Genomic DNA, 22,108 nt, shown 5'->3' on the forward strand with positions numbered 1-22,108 from the left:
GGTTTTCGTAACAACAATGCTATGAGTTCTTCTTTTTATCATCAAGAATCAAACTTGATATCTAAACTTTATAACGTTCACACACACTATACACCAACCACTTGCGCTAAACTTCAGTGATGCTATGCTCAGTTACGGATCTAGAAATTTCAATTAACGGAGGTACAATTATATAGAAAATAATGGCATTATTACTCAAAAAAAAAAAAATTGCGATTACAAGTTTATACCATAATATACCAAAAAAGTTGAAGATACTTCAACATCTATGAATTATAATTCCTTGTAAAAAATCTATGAATTATAATTATTCTTCGTGTCTTTATATTTTAAAATTGTTTTATATTTTATATTTTTAATATTTTCAAAAATATATTTCTCTATATATGTGATCAAATAAGTATCGAATAATTTATCTCTCACGTTATCATGTATTGTATCGAATAATTTATCTTTCACGTTATCATATATTTAAAAATATATAAGATTATAAAGAACTAATAATCAAATAAAAGTTCATAAAAATAATAATAAAGAACTAACAATCAAATAAAAATTGTTGTGGGAGCAACTGCCCCCAATACTATTCTTGTGCTTAGAGTTATTGTGCTTGTGGTTTTCATTATGAATAGACAAAGTTTGATTCGGCAGCTAAAATGTTAAAATCAAGAGGGTGTTTTGATCCAATTGAATGATGTACATTCTACATCAAATGTCATTACCAAACTCTTTGTCCCACGTAGCTTTCATAAAATTGTGTTCCAAACGAATCTTGAGTCACAAGTCAGGAAGGTGAGTGAAACCAACATTTCTTTCTAGACTAGAAATCTGTCATTTCAAGCAAAAAACTCTCCAACAACATTCAACAGACTTCAACCGTACTCCTTATTTCCTATTATATGACACGTTTCCTTCTAGTTCCCTCTTGTTAAAAAAACTTTATACAAACCATTATATGTTGACACTGATAGCTAGCAAAAATGTGCACTAAGTAGTTAAAATTCTTGCCTGTTTAACACTTCTTTTGAGCAGAGACCCGCAAGTATCATCGTGAACATAATGTCTTGTGTTGTTGTGTATGAAGAGAGATTTTTTTTTTCTCTATTGGTTTTGTCTAGCATTGCGTGTGTTAAGCTAGTTTGTATGCTATCTATGTCCGAACTAGATAAATATAAAGAACACATGAAATTGACAATTTGGGTCTATTGAATGGTCCCCACATGCCACATCATTTGTCATCAACATAAGTTGGTTTTACTCACATTCCAAGTTCCTTACAATGAGTCTCTCAAATATTTGTTTTTTAATGTAAGGGATGATGGGTTTATTGTGTAAGGGATGACACACAAATAAGGGACGGTAAGGTTCACGTCATTCAGCTCCAACGCTTAATAAAAAAATTGCGGGGCATCAACTAATTTTAAGAGACAGCATAAGGGACGAGCGATGGAGATGCTCTTATGTTACAAACTTGGCTAACCTACACATTTGTGAGTCTGTTTGGTTCAAGGTAGAACCACAATTTCACCCTTTAATGGGATGCTAAGTCAAGAACCGACTAACCTGCTAGGCATCTGTAAATTGTCTCAATGAACCCAATAATTTAAACCAAACTATTCAAATTGATTCCGATTGGTTTCAATAGTTGGTTCTGAGACTTTTTTTTCAACTCCACGACCACCTTAAAACTTTGAATCTAATAGCTACATTGATGAATGTTATCATTTATATAAAAAATATTAAAAAAGGTACTCTGTCTACCAAAAATTATACTAAAGAGGGGAGAAAGAAACCAATACACAGCAAAAGCCCCCTAGTATATTTTAAACATGTACAATAGGAAGATGCATGTATCAACCCTTCCCATTCTGTTTAAGTTCATTGAGATGCTCCTTGTCAGCATTGCTTAGGCGGGCTTGAAACTCCGCCCATTCAGTTCTGCATCTTTTTCGGACCTAAAAGAGATACCGGACAAGAATAGTATTAGTTTGTAAGAAAGTACAACATATAGCATAAAAAATCACAAAATGTTTGTTTTTAAAAGACTGGGTAATGCTAATAAGACAACTGATCTTGCATTAACAACCCAATGTATTTTCTTCTTTTGAAGGTCATAACCCGAGATACATGTAGCTCTAGTAGATTTTTGAAAGAAGTCATTTGGGTAGTTGCGTGTGCAAAAAAACTGCAAGCAACATTGTTAAATAGGAAATGCACATACTGCCTCCCGTGGATCTTTTCCGTCGTCGGATTGTCCCTGAAAATTACATCATAAAATTAATACAAAAAAACTTGCAAAATATAACAAGTCCCAAATGGATTGTTATGGCGAGTAGAATCAATTGTTTTTGCGTCTAGTTCCCCAGAATGATAAAATTCTTTAACTGGATAATATAGGCTATGTTGTTCTGCATCAATGTATATAAATAAACTCCACAACATAAATAAGAAAAAGGATCAGGATTACTAGAGTAGTTGTCATATTTGTCTTTTCATTTCCCTTCAAGGACCTATTTGGATCGCCTTATTTGATTTTATCTACTAGCATAAGCACTTGCAAGAGTGTTTGAGAGAACTTATAGAAACAGCTTATCACATATTCGTTATCTCATTGAAACCTCTACTAGAATCAACTTCTACAGTTCAAACACCACAGCTATGCTTGGTTGAGTGAGTGGAGAAGATAAAGAGGGAAAAAAATTGGAAGGTTGAACAATGCAATCCAGATATCTTTAATGTAGACTTCGTTATGTGAAAATATACTTTTATTGCCAACATATGTTGATCCAAATAATAAAAAGTTTGGTTTCTCACTAAGGTCTTAATTTGAATCTTATGTGGAAAAAAATAGGCAGTATAAGAGACTCAATTCGAGTTTTATTATCCACCCGACAAGACTCGATTTTTTTTGTGATTCATGTGTCTTAATGAGAAATGATTTTTATTTTACACTTGATCAACCAAGCATAACATATAATCCTAACAACAAGCATATGCATATATAAAAACGTAAAACTTAGAATGTTACCCTCAAAAGAAGTATGTGGACATACTATTTTATAAGCCAGTGATGACTAACCTGATTCCCGAGAGAAGGAATTACTTGATGAATAATCCATTGAGAATCAATTACACCAATTCTTTCATGTGCTGGCTGCTAAATATAGGAAAAAATGGATTCATTCAGATAAAAGATTAAACCAACTTTCATGTTCTAAGAATATTTCATTTGATTGATGAGAATGTAACCCTGTATTAAGCACAAAATATACACATATTCCACACATAACACTCTGAGGACAACAAACATAACACTCTGGAAGCCACTTTAACCAACTCAAGAATAAATGAAACCATAGAATGCATTGCAAGAAAGAATCACATTGACCATAATGCTGATAATCTATAGTAATTTAAGAAAAAACAGAAGCTAAAATTCATTATTTAGAACAGAAACACAAATACAATACTACATTATTATAAAACCAGGAAATTAATAAATTGTGTGATAAGCTAAAAAGAAAAAAGAAAAACATAAAATGATGCTTGGATTTAAATCATTTTATTAAGCTTATGAGCTCAGCATCTGAAGCCACACATCACCAATTGAAGCATATCAAGCAATTAACAAGGCTAACGAAAAAGATAAAAGTCCCAGCATTAGGGATGGGTGAGAAGAAATAGATAAGAATATACGATAATAGAATCTCCTTACCGCCACACATCTTCTGAGGGCAAAGTCCAATCCCCATCCATGCACTAGATCATTCTACAAACATATAATTGGAAAGCTCATCAGGTGATTAAAATTTAAAAAGTTTGTATATATCACACAAGAAAGTTTACCCAAGTTATATATTACAATAACCATCATGTGGGACATGATATGAAAAATGAAATATACCTGAATCATATGCCACACACAACGCCATGCTTCCCGAGAAAAAGCAGGGGCCATAATTTCCACAAATCTAAAATAACAGAAGAAATAATAATGTTAACTGCATAGACAGAGAAAAGAAGAACCACATAGTGATATATCAAGAGTGGAAGAGAGAGCATACGCAGCACAAGGAGGCAAATGTGGATCACTACACCATCCTGGTTTCTCGTTAGTAACCCTATATTGCCAACACGACATAAATGTTTAATGATTTCAGAAAACGTTTGAATCATGAAATAAAGCACCATATATTACATCAATAGTTAAAGTTAGTAAGAGAGGAAGGCCAAAGTAATACGTGTGAACTTCGCTGTCACCCCTCCGCTTTGTCATCTCCCATGTCAATCCATTATTGGGCTCAATACCAGGTTGAGAGATATCTAAACCATGTTTTATGACTAAATCCATATACCTAGAGAGTAGAATATAGTACATTAATCAAACTGAAAATTGCATATAATGTACACTTAAGCAGACTAACACATGAAAATCATACTTGTCCCCGTTGAAGTGTTCCACTCCAAGATCTTCATCCCAGATTAAAATATATTCATAAGCTGATACAATATCGGGGTGCAGAAACCTTTTAGCATACCACCTGTAAAATATAAAATTTGAAGCAAAGTGAAGAAAAGCAAGTGAGTGATGCAGTAGAATGCATCATTCCTGATAACAATTAGCTATTTCAAGAATTCCAAATTAAATATGAACACAAACAATTGGCTTCTCATTCCCCAATACTTAGCTCATGAATTGCACATGTTAAATGCAAATAAGGACAATAAAAGTTATATCATTTTGTTTGTTTCCTTGCACTAACATGGATTGCATTCTTTGACCACTCAAATTGATCCCATTCACTAGTTCGACCATCATAATGAAAGAGCAAAATTGCAAAATCATCAGAAAACTACAGAACAATTTTATAGTCAGTACTTCTGAAGAAAATGCGAAATACTAAATATACAAATAAATTCAAATATGAAAAATGTAGTCTATCTCTAAACCTTTTTCACTGCAGCATCAATATTATGTCTTTGATCATAACCAACAGTGAATGTAAGTAAATACTTTGGCTTTTTCTTTATGTCCTGCAGAATTCATGGTTTCGCTGTAAGATTTGCGAAATGGAAAAGAAATAGATGTCTAAGATGTAAGCACTATCCATATCAAGAAAACAACTTATCGGCATGCATCTCTCCAAAATAAAAAAGCTTATCAGCATGCATATCACCTGACAGACTCATATGCAATGGTCTTCATGCATGCATAAATGCTGCATGAAGACAGAAATGAGATTAGTGCAAATCTCTAGCCAATTTGGCCATGCATCAGGGGGAACAGTTTTGATTGTCTAGTATACCCTTTTCAACTGAGGTTGAAGCATGGTGAAAAAAATAGTTAAGCATGGCTCTCTATTTTCCTATGACACGCTCGGCATAACAATTCATAGACACACATACAAATTAGAGTGCCTGACATCACAAACCATAAACACCACATGCAAATGAGACGGCCGGACATCACAGAGAGAGTACATGTGTTTTTTCTTTCTTCCAATTTCATATAGGATAATTCTAGTCATATTTGTATAGTAAATAACTGTTTTTGTCATATACCTCACTAGGATCACCCCATAGTCTGCGCAAATAAAGATCAGATTCTGATACAACAATTCCTGGGGGTAGTGATTCAGCTCCACGAGGATTTGATGAAGCGTTTATCTGTGAAAGTAGCAATTTCAGATTGTATTTGATTTGTTTGATATAACAAAATGCTACTCACCTAAAGCAAGTATAATTATATTATGATGACATGCTATATGAAATCTATAGCTGCAATGCAAGAAACAATTCTGGAAAGTACCTTAACCTCAAAAAACAATAAAAAAATTGACAGTCCCTAAAGATTATGTACGGGCCTGTTGAGCCTCTTAGTATCTGTTATGATATGTTGAGATATTCTGTAGTAGATACTATATAATAGGATAGTGATAGGTTTGCTATTGTTAGTTAAGTTGTTATTTGTTAAGTAGTTAGTTAGTTAGTTAATGGGTTACTTTTTTTTTTTTTTGACAAAAGTTGATGGGTTACTTCGTGGGTGTGTTGAGAGGTAGTTAGGCCAAAAAAAGCCATGCTGGCTATAAATATAGAGGAGGGTTGGAGAGGGGATCATCTTGTCATTTTGTATAGACTTGGGGCCTTTTGGCGTTGGGAGAGTCTAGAGTCTCTCGAATACTCTAGGAGTTCTAGTGTTCTACTGTAATTCGGGATTTTCCCTATTTCTTTTAGTAATACCAGTTGGTGTCTATCGGATAGAGATAAGGCTGATTTGAATTTGATTTTTAGCAGACAATGATTGATGAGATGACAATCAATTAGATAGACATATGGTTGATTTGAATTTGATTTTCTGCAAGTTATGATCGTTGGGTCTATGACAACCTTCAAAGTTGATAAGCTCCTGATTCCTAAACATCTGCACCCAGATTGGTGTTCAACACAGCTAGAAAAATAATTAGTTCGAATAGTAGTCTATTTCATGACAAGTTTTGTAGTTGATAGGTCGTGAATGCCAGAACCTGATCACAATTTTTTATTTTTTTTTAAAAACATCCAAGTTAGAATAAAAGCTTACTATTGTATACTTTTTCAACATACAGGCAGACGTTTACTTCCTTTCTGGAAGTGAAGTTTAAGATAATTTTTCTATCTGGTATGCTTTATATCCTATCTATATATAATCAATTACGGAACAAGATCATAAAAAATCAACCACTAATAAATATCAAAATACAAATATACAAACAAAAGCTTATTTAATAAAATATCATCTGACAATGACACTTCAATTTGTACACCTTAAAGTCTTATTAGAGAGGAAGGTTTAGCAGTTCAAGATATATTTTCAACCCAAAGCCATTAGCCACCGAGAAAGATTATTAACGCAACATTCCAACATGTCTTATGGAAGATAAAACCATGGCCAAGAAATGGCAATAATATATTGAAAATATAGAAACAAAGATCAAATTCAACCTTTCATATAACAGCTTCACTTTCACTTAGTATAGCTGTGCTAACAACCAAAGGATGTTCTCTTAAAATATAATGATAATTATTAACCAAAATATGCAAATTTACTTTTTTGAGAATATAGGTGCACAAATGCAAATCCATCTAATGAATAAGCGTGGAGATTACCTTTGATAAACTAGCTGACCCTAGGGCTTCAATATGTTTGGTTCCAGAAGGCGAGTCAATAAATGGATGAGATCTTCCTATTTCAGACATAGGTATGTCAAAAGAATTCTTTACACCTGAAAGTAAGCTAATCTGCAAATATCCCAGGAAAACGAAGGGAAAGTTTAAAAAGTTTAAAAGGATGACGAGTGCCTGATGCAACACTGAAATGATTAATGGTTGTAAATTTTACCTTAGACAAATGGGTAGATGAAATTGAAATACCAATACAAACTCCAAAGGCAATTCCCATAATTGCTGTGATGACAATCCGGGTACTATCATTTGATCTTTTAAGCGCACTAAAGAAGAAATAGTAACCAAGTTCAAGCATTTTGGTTGAATGGACACAGAAAACAAGTACAAGTAAAAGAGAAATAAGTTTACAGGAAAATATTATTCTGTTAAGCTACAAAAACAATTTTCTTCTTACCTGCGCTGCATTATTCCCATGCAGTCAGTGTCTACCAAAATCAAGTCAAGCTAATTTGCACCCAGAAAATAATCAAATCCTTATGCAAACTCTGAAGCGACTATGTCACCCTTCAACAATCAAAGGAAAGACAAAGTTTAATACACAAGTAGAATAATAGCTAGGTAGGATGTGCAATTGTGTGTGCAACCATATGCTTCTATTCTACCAAACTTTTCATTCAACTGAATTAGCCATGGATGCATGCATATGATGTGAATGTATAGAAGACAGCACATTACACATGGGCTGGCTAGTTAAGCATGTCCAGCACATGCATAAGTGTGAGCGCGTGAGTTTGCTTGTCCGTTTGTGTGTGTACGAGAAAGAGAGAAACTGTGAAAAAGGGGTAAAGATGCAATGCAACAATAATGTAGTTTATCAATAACATGATTTAAGGGTGTGTTTGATATGTTAAAAACCACGTCACACTTTTTTGTTCCAAGTACAAGTTGTCTAGAATACCAAAATAGCTTTTTGTCCACCAAACATGGTAAACTACAAAAAATTGTTCAATAATACCATAAAAATTTGTCATGTGCTTTCTACCTATGTTGTGTTATTCTTCCTAGTACTTCTAGCACACCCTAAGAAATTGAAACTAATTACTCCTAAAAAATCAAAGACAGTACAGTACCGAACATTTAAAGCCAGCATGGTTGACAGTGATCCAGGTAGTTTCTGAGCAAGTTTAGACAAACTTCTCAATCAGACCTTAAAGAAAAAAAATTCAAAACATCTTGTGATAACTATGAATTTTATCAGCTACATGATAATTAAGCATTTCAAATTCCAATACTCTTAAACCATAATCACAAGTCAAAACCAATTAATCACCAAAAACAAATTCAAATTCTGCTAAGCAGCGTCAAAATCAGCATTGAAGAATTCAAATTACAGAGTTTCACAACCACATTTGATCTGAGTTACAGAACCTAACTAAGTTAACCGCTTTCATAAATAAATTACAGCAGAGTGCTTAATCATGAAGTTAAAATTGTAACTTTTTGTGAAAAACGGAAATGAAAATTTGAATTGAACTTACAGAATCGATTATGAAGAAACGTGCGTTATGAATTAAGTTTGAAGTTAAGTTGTTGTTGTGCGATCGATCTCGATTAAATGAAGAGAGAACGAAAGCGAAGGATTATGTACTGTGAGGAGAATTTCACAAGACTTCAAATACAGCCTTGACCATTTTTCAGTTGCAGAAACTAAAAATACCAAATTACCCTCTTTTCTCTTCTTTTCATGGACCATTCACTTGTTTTTTTTGGTGAAAGGGGCTATTAGAGTGTGACAAGTTTGTGGACACGTGGCAAGATGCTTTTGATGAATATATTTTTCTTAGTCAAATAGTAGTGCCTTAATCATGAACTTTAGAAGAAAGCAATAAATGTTAAAGATTTAGAAAATTTTGAAGAAACTAGTTTTCCAAACTAAGAAAAGTAAGAGAGAAAGAAGTAGGAATATATGTTTTGATTTCTCAATATATTGGTGTGTATTTACATGAACCAAAGTGTGGTATTTATACTACTAAATATACCACTATTACATGTGTCAAATTATTTACTTACTACACTAATTTGGCATTTACTTTGGTAGTAGGTAATGGATAATTATTGATAGGTATTTCAACCTAATAATTATGTTTTATATAATTTATTATAACACTCCCCCTTTGAAATATCTATCATGGTGCTCCATTGAAGTCTTGTTGAGGATAATTTGATTGGAACATATGTTGCCTCGTTAAAAACCTTATTAGGAAAAACCCTTTGGGATAAAAACCTTAATAAGGGAAAAAGAGTACAACCTTATGCTCCCCCTCAACCAAACACATATTATTCTTCTTTAAAGATCTCGAAGCTGACGCATTCCAATACTTCGTATGTGCTTCTTGAAAACTGATGTAGGAAGTGCCTTTGTGAAGAGATCTGCCACATTATCACTTGAACGAATATATTGGATATCCACTTCTTTGTTTTTCTCAAGTTCTTGTGTGAATGAGAAGAACTTAGGAGGGATATGTTTGGTTCTATCACTTTTGATGTAACCTTCTTTCATTTGAGTAACACATGCAGCATTGTCTTCATACAAGATTGTTGGATTCTTATCAAATGTTAGACCAGACGTTCCTTGGATATGTCGCAAAACGGAACGTAACCATCTACACTTTTTGCTTGCTTCATGAAGGGCTATTACTTCAGCATGATTTGAAGAAGTTGCTACAAGTGTTTGCTTTTGAGATCGCCATGATATTGCAGTGCCACCATATGTGAATACATATCCAGTTTGTGATTTAGCATTATGTGGATCCGACAAATATCCTGCATCTGCATAACCAAGCAAAACTGGTTTTGTATTGTTAGAATAAAACAAACCAAGATCAGATGTACCTCGAATATATCGAAATATATGTTTTATTCCTTTCCAGTGTCTCTTTGTAGGACATGAACTGAATCTTGCCAGTAAATTCACTGCAAAAGCTATATCAGGTCTTGTACAGTTAGCAAGGTACATGAGTGCCCCAATGGCACTTAGATATGGTACTTCAGAGCCAAGATCCTTTTCATTATCTTCCTTAGGTCTAAAAGGATCCTTTTCAATGTTAAGTGTTCTTCCCATCATTGGAGTACTCAAAGGATTTGCCTTGTCCATGTTAAATCTTTTTAACACTCTCTCTGTATAATTTGATTGATGTACCAATATACCATTTTTAGTATACTCAATTTGTAAACCAAGGCAAAATCTAGTTTTCCCCAGATCTTTCATTTCAAATTATTTCTTTAAGTACTCTCTTGCTTCTTTAATTTCTTTACTAGTTCCAATGATATTTAAATCATCAACATAAACAGCAATTATTACAAAACCGGATATTGTTTTTCTTATAAAAACACAAGGGCAAATTGGATTATTTTCATAACCTTCTTTAAGCAAATATTCACTTAGCCTATTGTACCACATGCGTCCGGATTGTTTTAATCCATATAATGATCTTTGCAACTTAATTGCATACATTTCTCTTGGTTTTGATGTATCATGCATCTTAAGTCCCTCCGGTATTTTCATGTATATATCATTATCAAGTGATCCATATAAATAAGCAGTAACAACATCCATAAGATACATATCAAGATTATTAAATACTGACAAACCAATTAAATAACGAAAAGTAATGGTATCCATAACAGGAGAGTATGTTACCTCATAATCAATACCTGGTCGTTGGGAAAAACCTTGTGCAACAAGACGGGCCTTGTATCTTACAATTTCATTTTTCTCATTTCGTTTTCTTACAAAAACCCACTTATACCCAACAGGTTTCATACCTTGAGGTATAGCCACAATAGGCCCAAATACTTTTCGATTTTTAAGAGAATTTAATTCAGTATCTATTGCATCTTTCCAGTTTTTCCAATCATGTCTATTTTGACATTCATTGACAGATCTGGGTTCGGGATCATCATTTTCATTTGCAATTTCACATGCAATGGAGAATGAAAATATTTCATCAATATTTTTGTCTTTTCGGCTCCACAAATTTCCTGTATTAACATAATTAATTGAAATTTCAAGATCATTCTTGTTTTCAGTTTCATTATCAATGATCTCATTATCATCATCTTGTGCTTCTTCGAGAACACACTTTTCATTGTCAGATTTATCACTATCTAGTGTCTTTTCAAGATCACTTTCGATCATATTCACCTTTTCTGTTCCTTTTCTTTTTCGGGGATTTTTGTCTTTGGAACCTATAGGTCGGCCACGCTTTAAGCGTGCCTTAGATGTACTTGCTACATCATTTAGTTTTGAAATCTCAATCCGAGCTGGCACATTTACAGCTGGTACATGTGACTTTGTCACCTTTTTCATATCAGTAAATGAATCTGGCAGTTCATTTGCTAAATCTTGTAAGTGTACTATTTTCTTTACATTTTCCTCCCATGATTTATTATATGGGTCCAAATGTAATAAGTGTGGTACATGCCACGTTATTTCATTTTCCAATGGTTTATTTTCTCCCCCTAGTGTGGGAAAATTTGTTTCGTCAAAATGACAATCAGCAAATCTTGCCTGAAAAACATCAGCTGTTAAAGGTTCAAGATATCTAATAATCGATGGTGATTCATACCCCACATATATTCCTAACCTTCTTTGAGGACCCATTTTTGTCCTTTGTGGTGGAGCTATTGGTACATATACTGCACAACCAAAAATTCTTAAATGAGAGATATTTGGTTCCTTACCAATAGCAAGTTGATAAGGGGTATGTTTATGATCAGCACTTGGCCTTAGACGTATGAGTGCTGCAGCATGTAAAATTGCATGACCCCAAACTGTAACTGGAAGCTTAGTTCTCATTATTAAAGGTCTAGCAATATATTGAAGACGTTTGATTAATGACTCAGCTAAACCATTTTGTGTATGCACATGAGGAACAGGATGCTCAACAGTAATTCCAATTGACATGCAATAATTATTAAATGATTCAGATGAAAATTCACCGGCATTGTCAAGTCTAATTTTCTTTATAGTATAATCAGGAAATTGTGCCCTTAATTTAATTATTTGTGCAAGAAATTTTGCAAATGCCATATCACGACTTGACAGTAAACAGACATGTGACCATCTACTAGATGCATCAATTAATACCATAAAGTACCTGAATGGTCCTGACGGTGGATGGATGGGTCCACATATATCTCCTTGGATTCTTTCAAGAAATGCAGGTAATTCTGTCTGAATCTTGCCTGGTGAATGTTTTGTTATTAATTTTCCAAGAGAACAAGCTTCACATGGTCTATCTTCTCTTGTAAGCTTTAAACCTTTCAATGAATGACCATGAGTACTTTCAACTATTTTACGCATCATTGTTGAACCAGGGTGACCTAAGCGGTCATGCCATAAAATCATAGTTTTGGGATCTTCTTTTACCATTAAATTACATTCAATTTCATGTATATATGTATAATGTAATCCAGAAGGTAATTTTGGTAGTTTTTCTAAAATTTTCTTCTTTCCCAAAATATTAGTAGTAATATTAATGTATTTCATATTACCTTCAGTTGTAGTTTCAGTGTCATATCCTTGACTATATATGTCATTAAAACTCAACAAATTTCTCTTTGATTTTGGAGAGTATAGAGCATTATTAATGACAAACTTCGTCCCATTTGGTAGCATGAATATAGCATTACATGTTCCTTCAATTAAATCTGCAGGACCTGATATTGTGTTTATCACACCTTTAGTAGGAAATATTTTGGTGAAATATTTCTTACTTTTGAGGATCGTATGGGTAGTTCCACTGTCTGGAATGCAAATATCTTTGCCATGATCCATTTCTAAAAAAATAAGATTAAAGAAAGAAATAGTAAAGCAAAAACAACATATTTAGCAATATTAGACCGTGAAAATATTATGTATTATACAAATCACACAACATGCAAATACTTAAAAATATACACATCACACATTATTCAAATACATATATATTTTAACTAATTAGTTAATCCATATTGAATTCTTCTTCAACAAAATCAGCAGCTTCAAGACAGGTAGTGTCATTCTTTGGTTTAATTTCATTAAAATTAACTTCCCTTTCCTTTCCATCCACAGATTCTTTGTATCTTTTACATAGATACTCTGGTGTCCTGCATGCTTTAGCCCAATGACCTTTCTTTCCGCATCTATAACAACCATCATCATGATTTCTAGAGGGACCTTCCTGGATGTTTTTACCTTTACCCTGATGATTTTTGTTTGATTGGTCATATTTGAGAGGCATGTAATTCATATAACCTCTTCCACGACCTCCACCACGAAAATGGTTTCGACCATGATTTCTACCTCGTCCACGACCACCAAAACGAGCATAGCCACCACGTCCTCTTTGGCGATTATAACCACCACGCCCTTGATTAAAAGTTGTGGCGTTTATTTCAGGATACGCCATTGTTCCTGTAGGACGCAACTGATGGTTTTTAATGAGCAGCTCGTTATTTTGTTCAGCCACTAGAAGGGCTGCAACCAAATCAGAGTATTCAGTAAATTCTCTCATTCTATATTGTTGTTGCAATATCACTTGAGATGCATGGAAAGTTGAGAATGTTTTCTCCAACTTTTCCTTTTCAGTTATAGTTTTGCCACAAAATTCTAATTGTGCAATAATTTGATGCATGGCAGAGTTATATGCAACAATAGTTTTATAATCTTGGAACCTTAATTTGTTCCATTGATCCATTAATGAGGGCAATAAGACTTTCTTCTGATGCCCAAATCTTGCCTTAATTTTGTCCCATAAGATCTTGGGATCTTTTGCATTTGAATACTCTGTTTGTAATCCATCATCAATGTGGTGCTTGATTATACGATTTACTTTTGATTTTTTCTTTGCCAATTCCTCTGGGACATCTCCCAAATCGTCTCCCTCAAGAATCTTGTCGAGTCCCTCACATGCAAGATACTCAATTAAGTTGTTGTTCCAGGTTATGTAGTTGTCGCCAGTTATGCTTAAAATTTTGAATTGATGCTTAACATTTGACATGATTATATCTAAAATACAGAAGAGCATAATCAACATTTAATATATATATATATATATATATATACTATGACAAAAATAAAAATATCATTTTATTTAATAGCAACGATTACAAAAACATGATAATATAATATTTTAATCTAAGCCTCCACGAAAACAAAAAGTAATCACACAAGCAAAGACTAATAATGGTAAAACGCAAATTATAGCTAATCCTACAACATCTTCTCCTATTTCTTCAATATGGGTGAAAAGGAAGAAGAACACAATAAACACAAATAGAGTGATGCATAGGAAAAGAATTTTAGCCATTTTGTAAGAATGAGTAAATATTTTGAGATGTGAAAATTATGAATGAATGTGAGGTATTTATAGAGTGAATTTTGTAAAAATGACCGTTATTGTTACCGTTAAAAACACTGTTCATAGCCGTTAAAATACTGTTCATGACCGTTGAAATCAATGTTCATGACCGTTGAAATCACTGTTCATGACCGTTAATTTCACTGTTCATGACCGTTGGATAATGAGAAAAATATTTTTCAGTGTTAAATATCATCTAATTTATGACACATGAGTAGTAAAGAAAAATATAAGACAACATATATAGCAAATGAATACATATGATAATCACATTAAATTTTATTTATTTGTCTCATGAATCAATATTATAAATGGGGTTTTTAGACCTCCACTATGCATGAAATTAAAATTAGATTAGATGGGGTTTTTAGACCTCCACTAAGCATGAAATTAAAATTAGATTAAATGGGGTTTTTAGACCTCCATTAAACATGAAATTAAAATTAGATTAGATGGGGTTTTTAGACCTCCATTAAATATAAAAGTTAGATGGGGTTTTAACCTCCATTAAATATAAAGGTTAGTATCACTACTCGAAATTATCTTTCGTGATAATATAGTATATATGGGGTTTTATACCACCACTTAAAATAATAATAACAATATTAAGATGATAAAGATAAATGATATACATAGCAATATTAAGTGATGATATCAAGGTGATGAGTATAGATAACATACCTAGCAGTAGCGTAAACTTACGGTAGAAACGATCGTGCTGATAACATGTTAAAGATTTAGAAAATTTTGAAGAAACTAGTTTTCCAAACTAAGAAAATTAAGAGAGAAAGAAGTAGGAATATATGTTTTGATTTCTCAATATATTGGTGTGTATTTACATGAACCAAAGTGTGGTATTTATACTACTAAATATACCACTATTACATGTGTCAAATTATTTACTTACTACACTAATTTGGCATTTACTTTGGTAGTAGGTAATGGATAATTATTGATAGGTATTTCAACCTAATAATTATGTTTTATATAATTTATTATAACAATAAATATATTTTCGTAAAAACATTTACATTGTTGCATACTTGACTGGATTCGAATTTATCAACATAGTTGGTATATAGTTAATGATTCATAATTCTTTTTGACTAGATTAATGATGCATAATAATTAAAAAAAATATCATATCGTGGTATATTTAATTAACACTTTTTTTAAAGGTACTTTAATCAACACTTACTAACTTTATTTTTTTTTTAAGGGGAAACTTTGATCTTTTTCCCTCGTTGAATATGTAAAAGACTAATAATACATGAATTATTTTAAAAGATATTGGTTTTTTTAGGAGATTTTAAAGGATATAGGTAGTGATTGATATGATTAAACTCCTGCCCTTCCATCAAAGAGATGGTAACTCTTAATCTTTCGGTTTTTTGTGACACATGAACCTTTTGTGCAAATATTTTTCTTTTTGCTTGATGAAAGAATATGGATCTATGGTTTGTCCACACACACACATATATATATACACTCTAATATTTGGTCAAATGTTGGTATTTGATTGATATGAAAGACTATAATTTGGTCAATGTGAATCAATATCTATCTATTCGATTATGCCAACATCATTTTTGAAGTAAATAAATAAAAGTTTTATGTTGAAACATTTTTAATCTTTTTCCCTAAAAATAATTATGTTTACAATTTTAAAATATCGACTACACAATTGCCAAAACATTATTATTAAATTGGATTTTTTTTGTACAAAATTAAATTGGATTCTAATAAGTGTTTAAAGTATTTGTTAGCATTTATTTATTTATTTTAGTTACGAGTAACAATCAAACCATTGATGATTTAATTAATTGAAAATCTAATTTAAATCAATAATCAGATGAGTTGAAATTGTTTGATCGGACACCCTGTTTGGTGTTCATACCCTGACTCCTTTAGTTGTGTGTGTCAATTTTCAATAGTCATTTGTTTGTGATTGGGTGCGGTGAAATGGAAACGGCATAACATTTGTTTGTTTCTTGTACCATTTTTCGTGATTTATGGTTCCTTGTTTGTGATTGGATTGGGGTCTCTGGGGTTGATCCTTTTGATATAGCTGACCATTTTCATCAGTTTACTTATCTGTCAGGCGGGTCGACGACAAGACGTTTCTTTATGCAACTTTTGTGGCTTTTATGCGTTTGGGTTATGTGGTTTGAACGTAATAACAGGTTGTTTAAAAATAAGACGACGGGTATCTATGTAGAAACAAAGAAAACACGGAGCCCACATTAATTGATAATACTCCATCCGTTTGGTTTTTCACACAGAGTAAGAAAAATGTATAAATAAAGGGGAAAGTGGAATATATTATATTGGGAATGATGAAAGTAGTATTAGAGTTATATTATATTGAAAATGATGAAAATTGTATTGAAAATTGAAATGAGTCAGTTATTTTGGGACACTTTTTTTTTTAGTAAATGGGTCAGATATTCCGGGACGGAGGGAGTAGCTTGGAAAATCACGCTCACTTTTATCTAGCAAAAGTCTGGCACATTTTTTTGTTTACATTAATTATTTGCAGAATGCACTATTTTCTAGTAGTAGAACACGCTAATTAAAAGGAGTGGGGATGGGTAAGCCTTGCAAATGGCGGGCTAGGGTTTCAAATACTCCCATCAGACTGCTCAACATTTTTATTAAGTAAGATTAAACTCATCTATTAGTATTTTAATTATTAAGTAAATAAATGTGCACACTACGCACATGTATATATTGATGCAGACTTTTATCAACTCTAATAATAAATCCTTCAAAAAAAAAATCAACTCTAATAATAAAATTATTGTAGCTGGTTAATCATGGAATAAGTACTTCCTTGGTGGAAAATATGAAGAGAGGGGCTAAAGCTTTGTTTGAACTTTCAATGGAAGAAAAGAAGAATATATGGCAGATAGAAGGAGAGATGGAGGGATTTGGTCAATCCTTCGTTTTATCTGAAGAACAGAAACTAGAATGGGCAGATACTTTTTTCTTGAGCACTCTACCTCCTCACTTGAGGAAACCCTATCTATTCAACCAAATCCCCCAATCATTCAGGTTCTCTATCTCTCTTCTTTCTTTTTTGATTTGGATGCTTTTCATTTTATTTTGTCTTTCTCTGTTTTGCATTTGTACATTGCCATATGATATGATCATTTGATATTTAATTTTTAAGAAGTTTAGCTATTGATAGGAACTTTAGTTTTCATACTTCAGGCATCATTGTAGTTGAGATATATAGTTGAAGATTAAATTTAACTTAGGAAAGACATGCTTCGTGCAAGACAAGAGAGAACACTCAACAAAAGATTTACAATTAAATTTTCAATTTCATGTAGCCTGTGAAATTCTAGACTTGAATGAAAGTCGTAACTACTAACTAGTGTGAGCGGAAGGTCCAACCAAATACATAATGCTCATTTTTTAAATTCATTTTTTTAATAAACATTTTTTTATATACATTTTCTATAAATTACAAAATTACTAATAATTAACTTTTAAATGCTCTAAATTTATATTGCTCACAAATACATAATGTCAAGTTCAAACTGCAAAAAATCATCCACGCCCAACCAGTACCCGTGCGGATGCACGGGTATGTTACTAGTTTTTCATAAAATGGTCAATTATTTGTTAGAATACCATTTCATGATATCTACTTTAGATATTGTAACATCACTTCATTGATACAGGGACCTCAATGGAAAAAATCATTTGGCCTCTTTAACTTTCAAACAAGTCTCCATTTAGTTTTCAGTTTTCACACAAATTAATTTATCATGTTGATTGATGATTATTTGCGTCAGTGACATTATCATCCTTATTCAAATGCAGAGAAAATTTAGAGGTGTATTCTGTAGAGTTGGAAAAACTTACCATCAAAATCATCGAACTTATGGCAAATGCTCTTGGAATAAATCCCAAGGAAATGACAGTGTTATTCAACATAGGAACTCAAATGATAAGGGTGAATTATTATCCTCCATGCCCCCAACCAGAGCGAGTCATTTGCCTAAAATCTCATTCTGATGCTGGTGGCCTAACCATCCTTCTTCAATCCAGTGATATAGATGGCCTTCAAATAAGAAAGGCTGGACAGTGGATTCTTGTTAAACCCCTGCCTAATGCTTTCATCATCAACATCGGAGACATGTTAGAGGTATATGGCTAAAATCATTCCTAAGTTTTTGTCCCAGTTTCATTTGATGATTATATCAAAGTTGAAAATATTTTTGGTTTCATGTAAATATACAAATTTTTGCTTTTAGCCCTTCAAGATATACGTTGTTCTGTTTTAAACCCCGTAAAATTTGTTCATGTTGAAAGTCTTTGTAATATGAGTGTGATATTTAGTTTAGTCCTTAATATATAGCTCATATTGCAGGGATCAAAATCAAATATTCTACATATTTCATCCATCATTCCAACATATATAAATTTTTATGGACTAATATAAAACAAGTATCAAAAGCAAAAATTTGAATATTTGCATTGACAATCATTGCAATAAAATTGAACCAAAATGGTTTTATTTGCAGATTATAACGAATGGAATTTACCCAAGCATTGAGCATCGAGCAACAGTTAATTCGGAGAAGGAGAGGATTTCCCTAGCTACATTTTATGGCCCTAACATGAAAGCAATGTTAGCTCCAGCACCAAGTCTTGTTCCTTAAGAAAGACCAGCACAGTTTAGAAGAATTAGTGTCGTGGACCACTTCAATGGGTACTTCTCACAAGAGCTCCGTGGAAAATCATATCTAAATGAAATGAAGATCACAAAGAGTGGAGAATAATAACAATTTACTAGAACAATTAAGGAATTGGGTTGGAAAGTGAATAGTTAAGCATACTGGTAATAATAAATTATTCTACTTAAACTTAATTAACTATAGTATTGTATAGACTGGATTAATGATGAGCAAAGTGTGCATGTCACAACGTATATAAATAAAAAATAAATGAACTTTGTGATTAATCAATGTCTTCTTGTGGAATTCATCTTCTTACTTCACAATCAGATTTGCTATTCTAACATCCTATGGCGTTATCAATATCAAGAAACACAAAAGGAGTAAGAAACACAAGAAAAGAAACAACAAATATAGGAGGAGTAATAACCAATTCAACTCTACAACTTATTTATATCATTGTCAATTCAATAATACATAAAAAGCTTATTTATATGCATAAATTGTTTTGTATAAGTTCAAAATAAACCTAATCCAAACGGACTCTAAATTTAAAAGACGAAATCGACAAAGGTTACAATTTCAAAGACTAAAACGCATACTATTACAATAAATGGTGTACCATATAACCGGAGGACATTAACAATAAAATTTTAGGCAAACACATTGGCTAAAAATAAAATATTAACAATTTATTTATGTCATCAGTTTAGTTTAATTATAGTAGACATCTCACTTTAGGGTAAAAAAAACACATCTCACTTATCACATCACTATGAAAATTAGGTCTAAATGTATATGTGAGTAAAATGTTATATTTTAAAGATTGAAGACTAAATCATGAATTTTAAAATAGTCATATTATAAAATCATAAATGAGTCAAAATAAGAGAACTAAATTTATATATAAAAGCTAAATCATTTAAAAGAGGAAAATAGAGCTTGGAAAAACTTAAAAGTACGGACCAGTGATAAATAGACACATGGAGGTTTGTGTAGAGGTGAGAATACGTTGTGTCGGACTAGATTTTGCAAGACTTAAGATTGGTCTGTCAAAGAAAATTAAGGTCTAGGTATGGCATGTAGTCAGTCATAAGTTTATTTTTTGGATCTAAAGGTGGCCTTTTGAAAGGCATAAATGAGTTGTTAGCTTGTTTAAAAGTTTATATTTCAAATGAACGTATTTAAATAAGTAATATGATTCATGTTTAATTCTTTGTTAAGACTCAAACTTGTCCAACTGCTGAAGCACTTGGAAAATAGTGATATTCTGGGATTGTAAAGGAGGGAGATGTGGCATTCTCATCAATGGAGTCATCACAATGTCTCCTGATGATCCATGAGTGAGGGTGTGATGCCGCTTTCGCACTCCTCGAGCTGGGGCATCTGTGTCCATGCCAGCTGTTCTTTGTCCAGACCCAGACATCTCCCCTCTCTTCCTTATACTTTCTGTGTTCCTCTTTTCATGCATCCTTTCATCCTGTAAAAGTCATGCTTGTCAGATATTCATTCTTCCCTGAACTTCAGAATGAACTGCAAAATTCTTCTTTCCTAAAGAATCCAAACAAGTTTTAGTGAAATCAAGCATGAAGATAAAATGGCATCAGTAGTTTCCAGAATGACCGGTAAATTGTTGCCAAACATTTGTCAATAATTGTTTGACATTTAACAACTGCTACCAAGGAAATCATTCTAGTTCTAGGATTCATTTTGATTATAGAATTCTGTTCGTTCAGAGGTAGAAAGAGAAGCTGCAAAGGGTATACCCCAGAAAGAGAAGCTGCAAAGGGTGTACCCCTAGTCCAAAATGTCTAATGAATATTTGGATAGATATATCACAGGCTGAAAAAATATTGTCATTGTGCGTGTACTGTGTATTATACAGAATTCATAGACACCATTTAAAAGCTGATTCTAGTCCTTTTAGTTTTATTATTTATTATTATATTGTAGATAAAGTATACCACCTGAAATTTCTAAATTGGTCCCTTAGCCTAGTGTCTAGTGACACATTATTATATGAACACGACTAGAAGCAAAATGTAGAAATATATCATGTGCAATAAAGCATAAAGCAAACATAAAGAACAATAATGCTGCATTGTTTAATATTCTTTTCCATGCAAAGCATGCTTTGCCATCTTAATGAATAACACATGCTTACACTAATGACTGAAGATGATTCAGGCATTGGACATTTCACCGGACGATCTTCATCCGGTGGCTCCATAGGATGTTCAACTGGGAAGAAATCTGTGTAGTTACACTTGTCTCATCTATTAATGTAAAAGCTGCTGCTGCTATATATGTTTTGGACAGAAGAAGAAAAGATAAAGAAACAGAAACAGAAACAGAAAAAATTGTACTCTATCAATAAATTCTCCAATTACCCTTTTGATCAATGGACAAGAAAAACAGTCATAGAGTTAGTTAAGAGGACTTACAGAATGATATGATCCTCGCATAAAAATCCCATTAGCATATATAACTATATATAAACTCATGCCAGAATGAAGCTGAGAAAAATGCTGGTTTGTGTTGTCTGTCTATGTAAGATTTATGTCTCACTTAGGAAAGAGAAAGAGGAGAAGATATGAAAGGAGAGTGAGCATAAAAAGGAGTAAGAGAGAATGGGATAGAGAGAGGAAAGAAGTAATGTGCGATCAGGCTGCACGGTTGAAGAGGAAGATAGATAGATAGATAGATTCCTATTGGGATTTTGGTACTGCTTTTGAAATTTTAACCTTTTGTTGTTTTGTTTTTTTATATGGGACCTTGTCTCTTGGCGAATCAGAAGAAGCATGTCTTTTTTCTTCTTCTTTTTAACAAGGGTAGCAGTGTAGTGCAGTATGG

General features: G+C 32.6%; 3 protein-coding genes and 2 pseudogenes across 7 annotated transcripts; 1 reads left to right on the forward strand and 4 right to left on the reverse strand.

Annotated features, from left to right (window-relative positions):
- Positions 1–1,689: 1,689 nt before the first annotated feature.
- Positions 1,690–12,464, reverse strand: LOC146950796 (uncharacterized). Of its 4 annotated transcripts, XM_085746775.1 has the most exons (17): positions 12,324–12,464; positions 8,703–11,862; positions 8,295–8,371; positions 7,619–7,728; positions 7,379–7,487; positions 7,147–7,278; positions 5,563–5,667; positions 4,951–5,034; positions 4,738–4,853; positions 4,440–4,541; positions 4,242–4,355; positions 4,065–4,121; positions 3,905–3,971; positions 3,716–3,769; positions 3,080–3,157; positions 2,222–2,257; positions 1,690–1,955 (listed from the first exon to the last, which is right to left on the reverse strand). In XM_085746775.1, the coding sequence occupies exons 4-17, from the start codon at positions 7,636–7,638 to the stop codon at positions 1,854–1,856; spliced, it is 1,176 nt and encodes a 391-aa protein (XP_085602901.1). In that variant the 5' UTR covers positions 7,639–7,728; positions 8,295–8,371; positions 8,703–11,862; positions 12,324–12,464; the 3' UTR covers positions 1,690–1,853. The 4 variants fall into 4 exon arrangements, with proteins under 4 accessions (XP_085602901.1, XP_085602902.1, XP_085602900.1 ...); XM_085746776.1 differs by lacking the exon at positions 8,295–8,371 and having other exon boundaries at positions 3,080–3,154; XM_085746774.1 differs by lacking the exon at positions 8,295–8,371.
- On the reverse strand, positions 9,512–10,318 carry LOC146950797 (secreted RxLR effector protein 161 pseudogene; annotated as a pseudogene).
- A 571-nt stretch (positions 12,465–13,035) lies between the features above and the next one.
- On the reverse strand, positions 13,036–15,398 carry LOC146950798 (uncharacterized). The gene is made up of 2 exons (XM_085746777.1): positions 15,035–15,398; positions 13,036–14,987 (listed from the first exon to the last, which is right to left on the reverse strand). The coding sequence occupies exon 2, from the start codon at positions 14,241–14,243 to the stop codon at positions 13,170–13,172; it is 1,074 nt and encodes a 357-aa protein (XP_085602903.1). The 5' UTR covers positions 14,244–14,987; positions 15,035–15,398; the 3' UTR covers positions 13,036–13,169.
- A 1,437-nt stretch (positions 15,399–16,835) lies between these two features.
- On the forward strand, positions 16,836–19,360 carry LOC146950799 (oxoglutarate-dependent flavonoid 7-O-demethylase 1-like; annotated as a pseudogene). The gene is made up of 3 exons (XR_015027702.1): positions 16,836–17,621; positions 18,399–18,723; positions 19,103–19,360. The product of XR_015027702.1 is annotated as an oxoglutarate-dependent flavonoid 7-O-demethylase 1-like (transcript).
- A 310-nt stretch (positions 19,361–19,670) lies between these two features.
- Positions 19,671–21,720, reverse strand: LOC146950800 (uncharacterized). The gene is made up of 3 exons (XM_085748671.1): positions 21,700–21,720; positions 21,420–21,521; positions 19,671–20,735 (listed from the first exon to the last, which is right to left on the reverse strand). Exons 1-3 carry the CDS (start codon positions 21,718–21,720, stop codon positions 20,475–20,477), a joined length of 384 nt encoding a protein of 127 aa, XP_085604797.1. The 3' UTR covers positions 19,671–20,474.
- Between the last annotated feature and the right edge of the window lie 388 nt (positions 21,721–22,108).

The sequence above is a fragment of the Medicago sativa genome, chromosome 2 (genome assembly GCF_051527215.1).
Source record: "Medicago sativa cultivar Bolivia chromosome 2, Bolivia_mono, whole genome shotgun sequence".
Lineage (NCBI taxonomy): Eukaryota > Viridiplantae > Streptophyta > Magnoliopsida > Fabales > Fabaceae > Medicago > Medicago sativa.

What these genes read in the sequence shown, in the direction of transcription:
- LOC146950796 (XM_085746773.1), bottom strand. Translation starts at nt 11,827, where the DNA reads ATGGGTCCTCAAAGAAGGTTAGGAATATATGTGGGGTATGAATCACCA.
- LOC146950798 (XM_085746777.1), bottom strand. Translation starts at nt 14,243, where the DNA reads ATGTTGATTATGCTCTTCTGTATTTTAGATATAATCATGTCAAATGTT.
- LOC146950800 (XM_085748671.1), bottom strand. Translation starts at nt 21,720, where the DNA reads ATGCGAGGATCATATCATTCT. An exon ending in TGCGAGGATCATATCATTCT is followed by an intron (nt 21,522 to 21,699) that starts GTAAGTCCTCTT and finishes AGATGAGACAAG; the next exon opens with TGTAACTACACAGATTTCTT. An exon ending in AATCATCTTCAGTCATTAGT is followed by an intron (nt 20,736 to 21,419) that starts GTAAGCATGTGT and finishes TGACTTTTACAG; the next exon opens with GATGAAAGGATGCATGAAAA.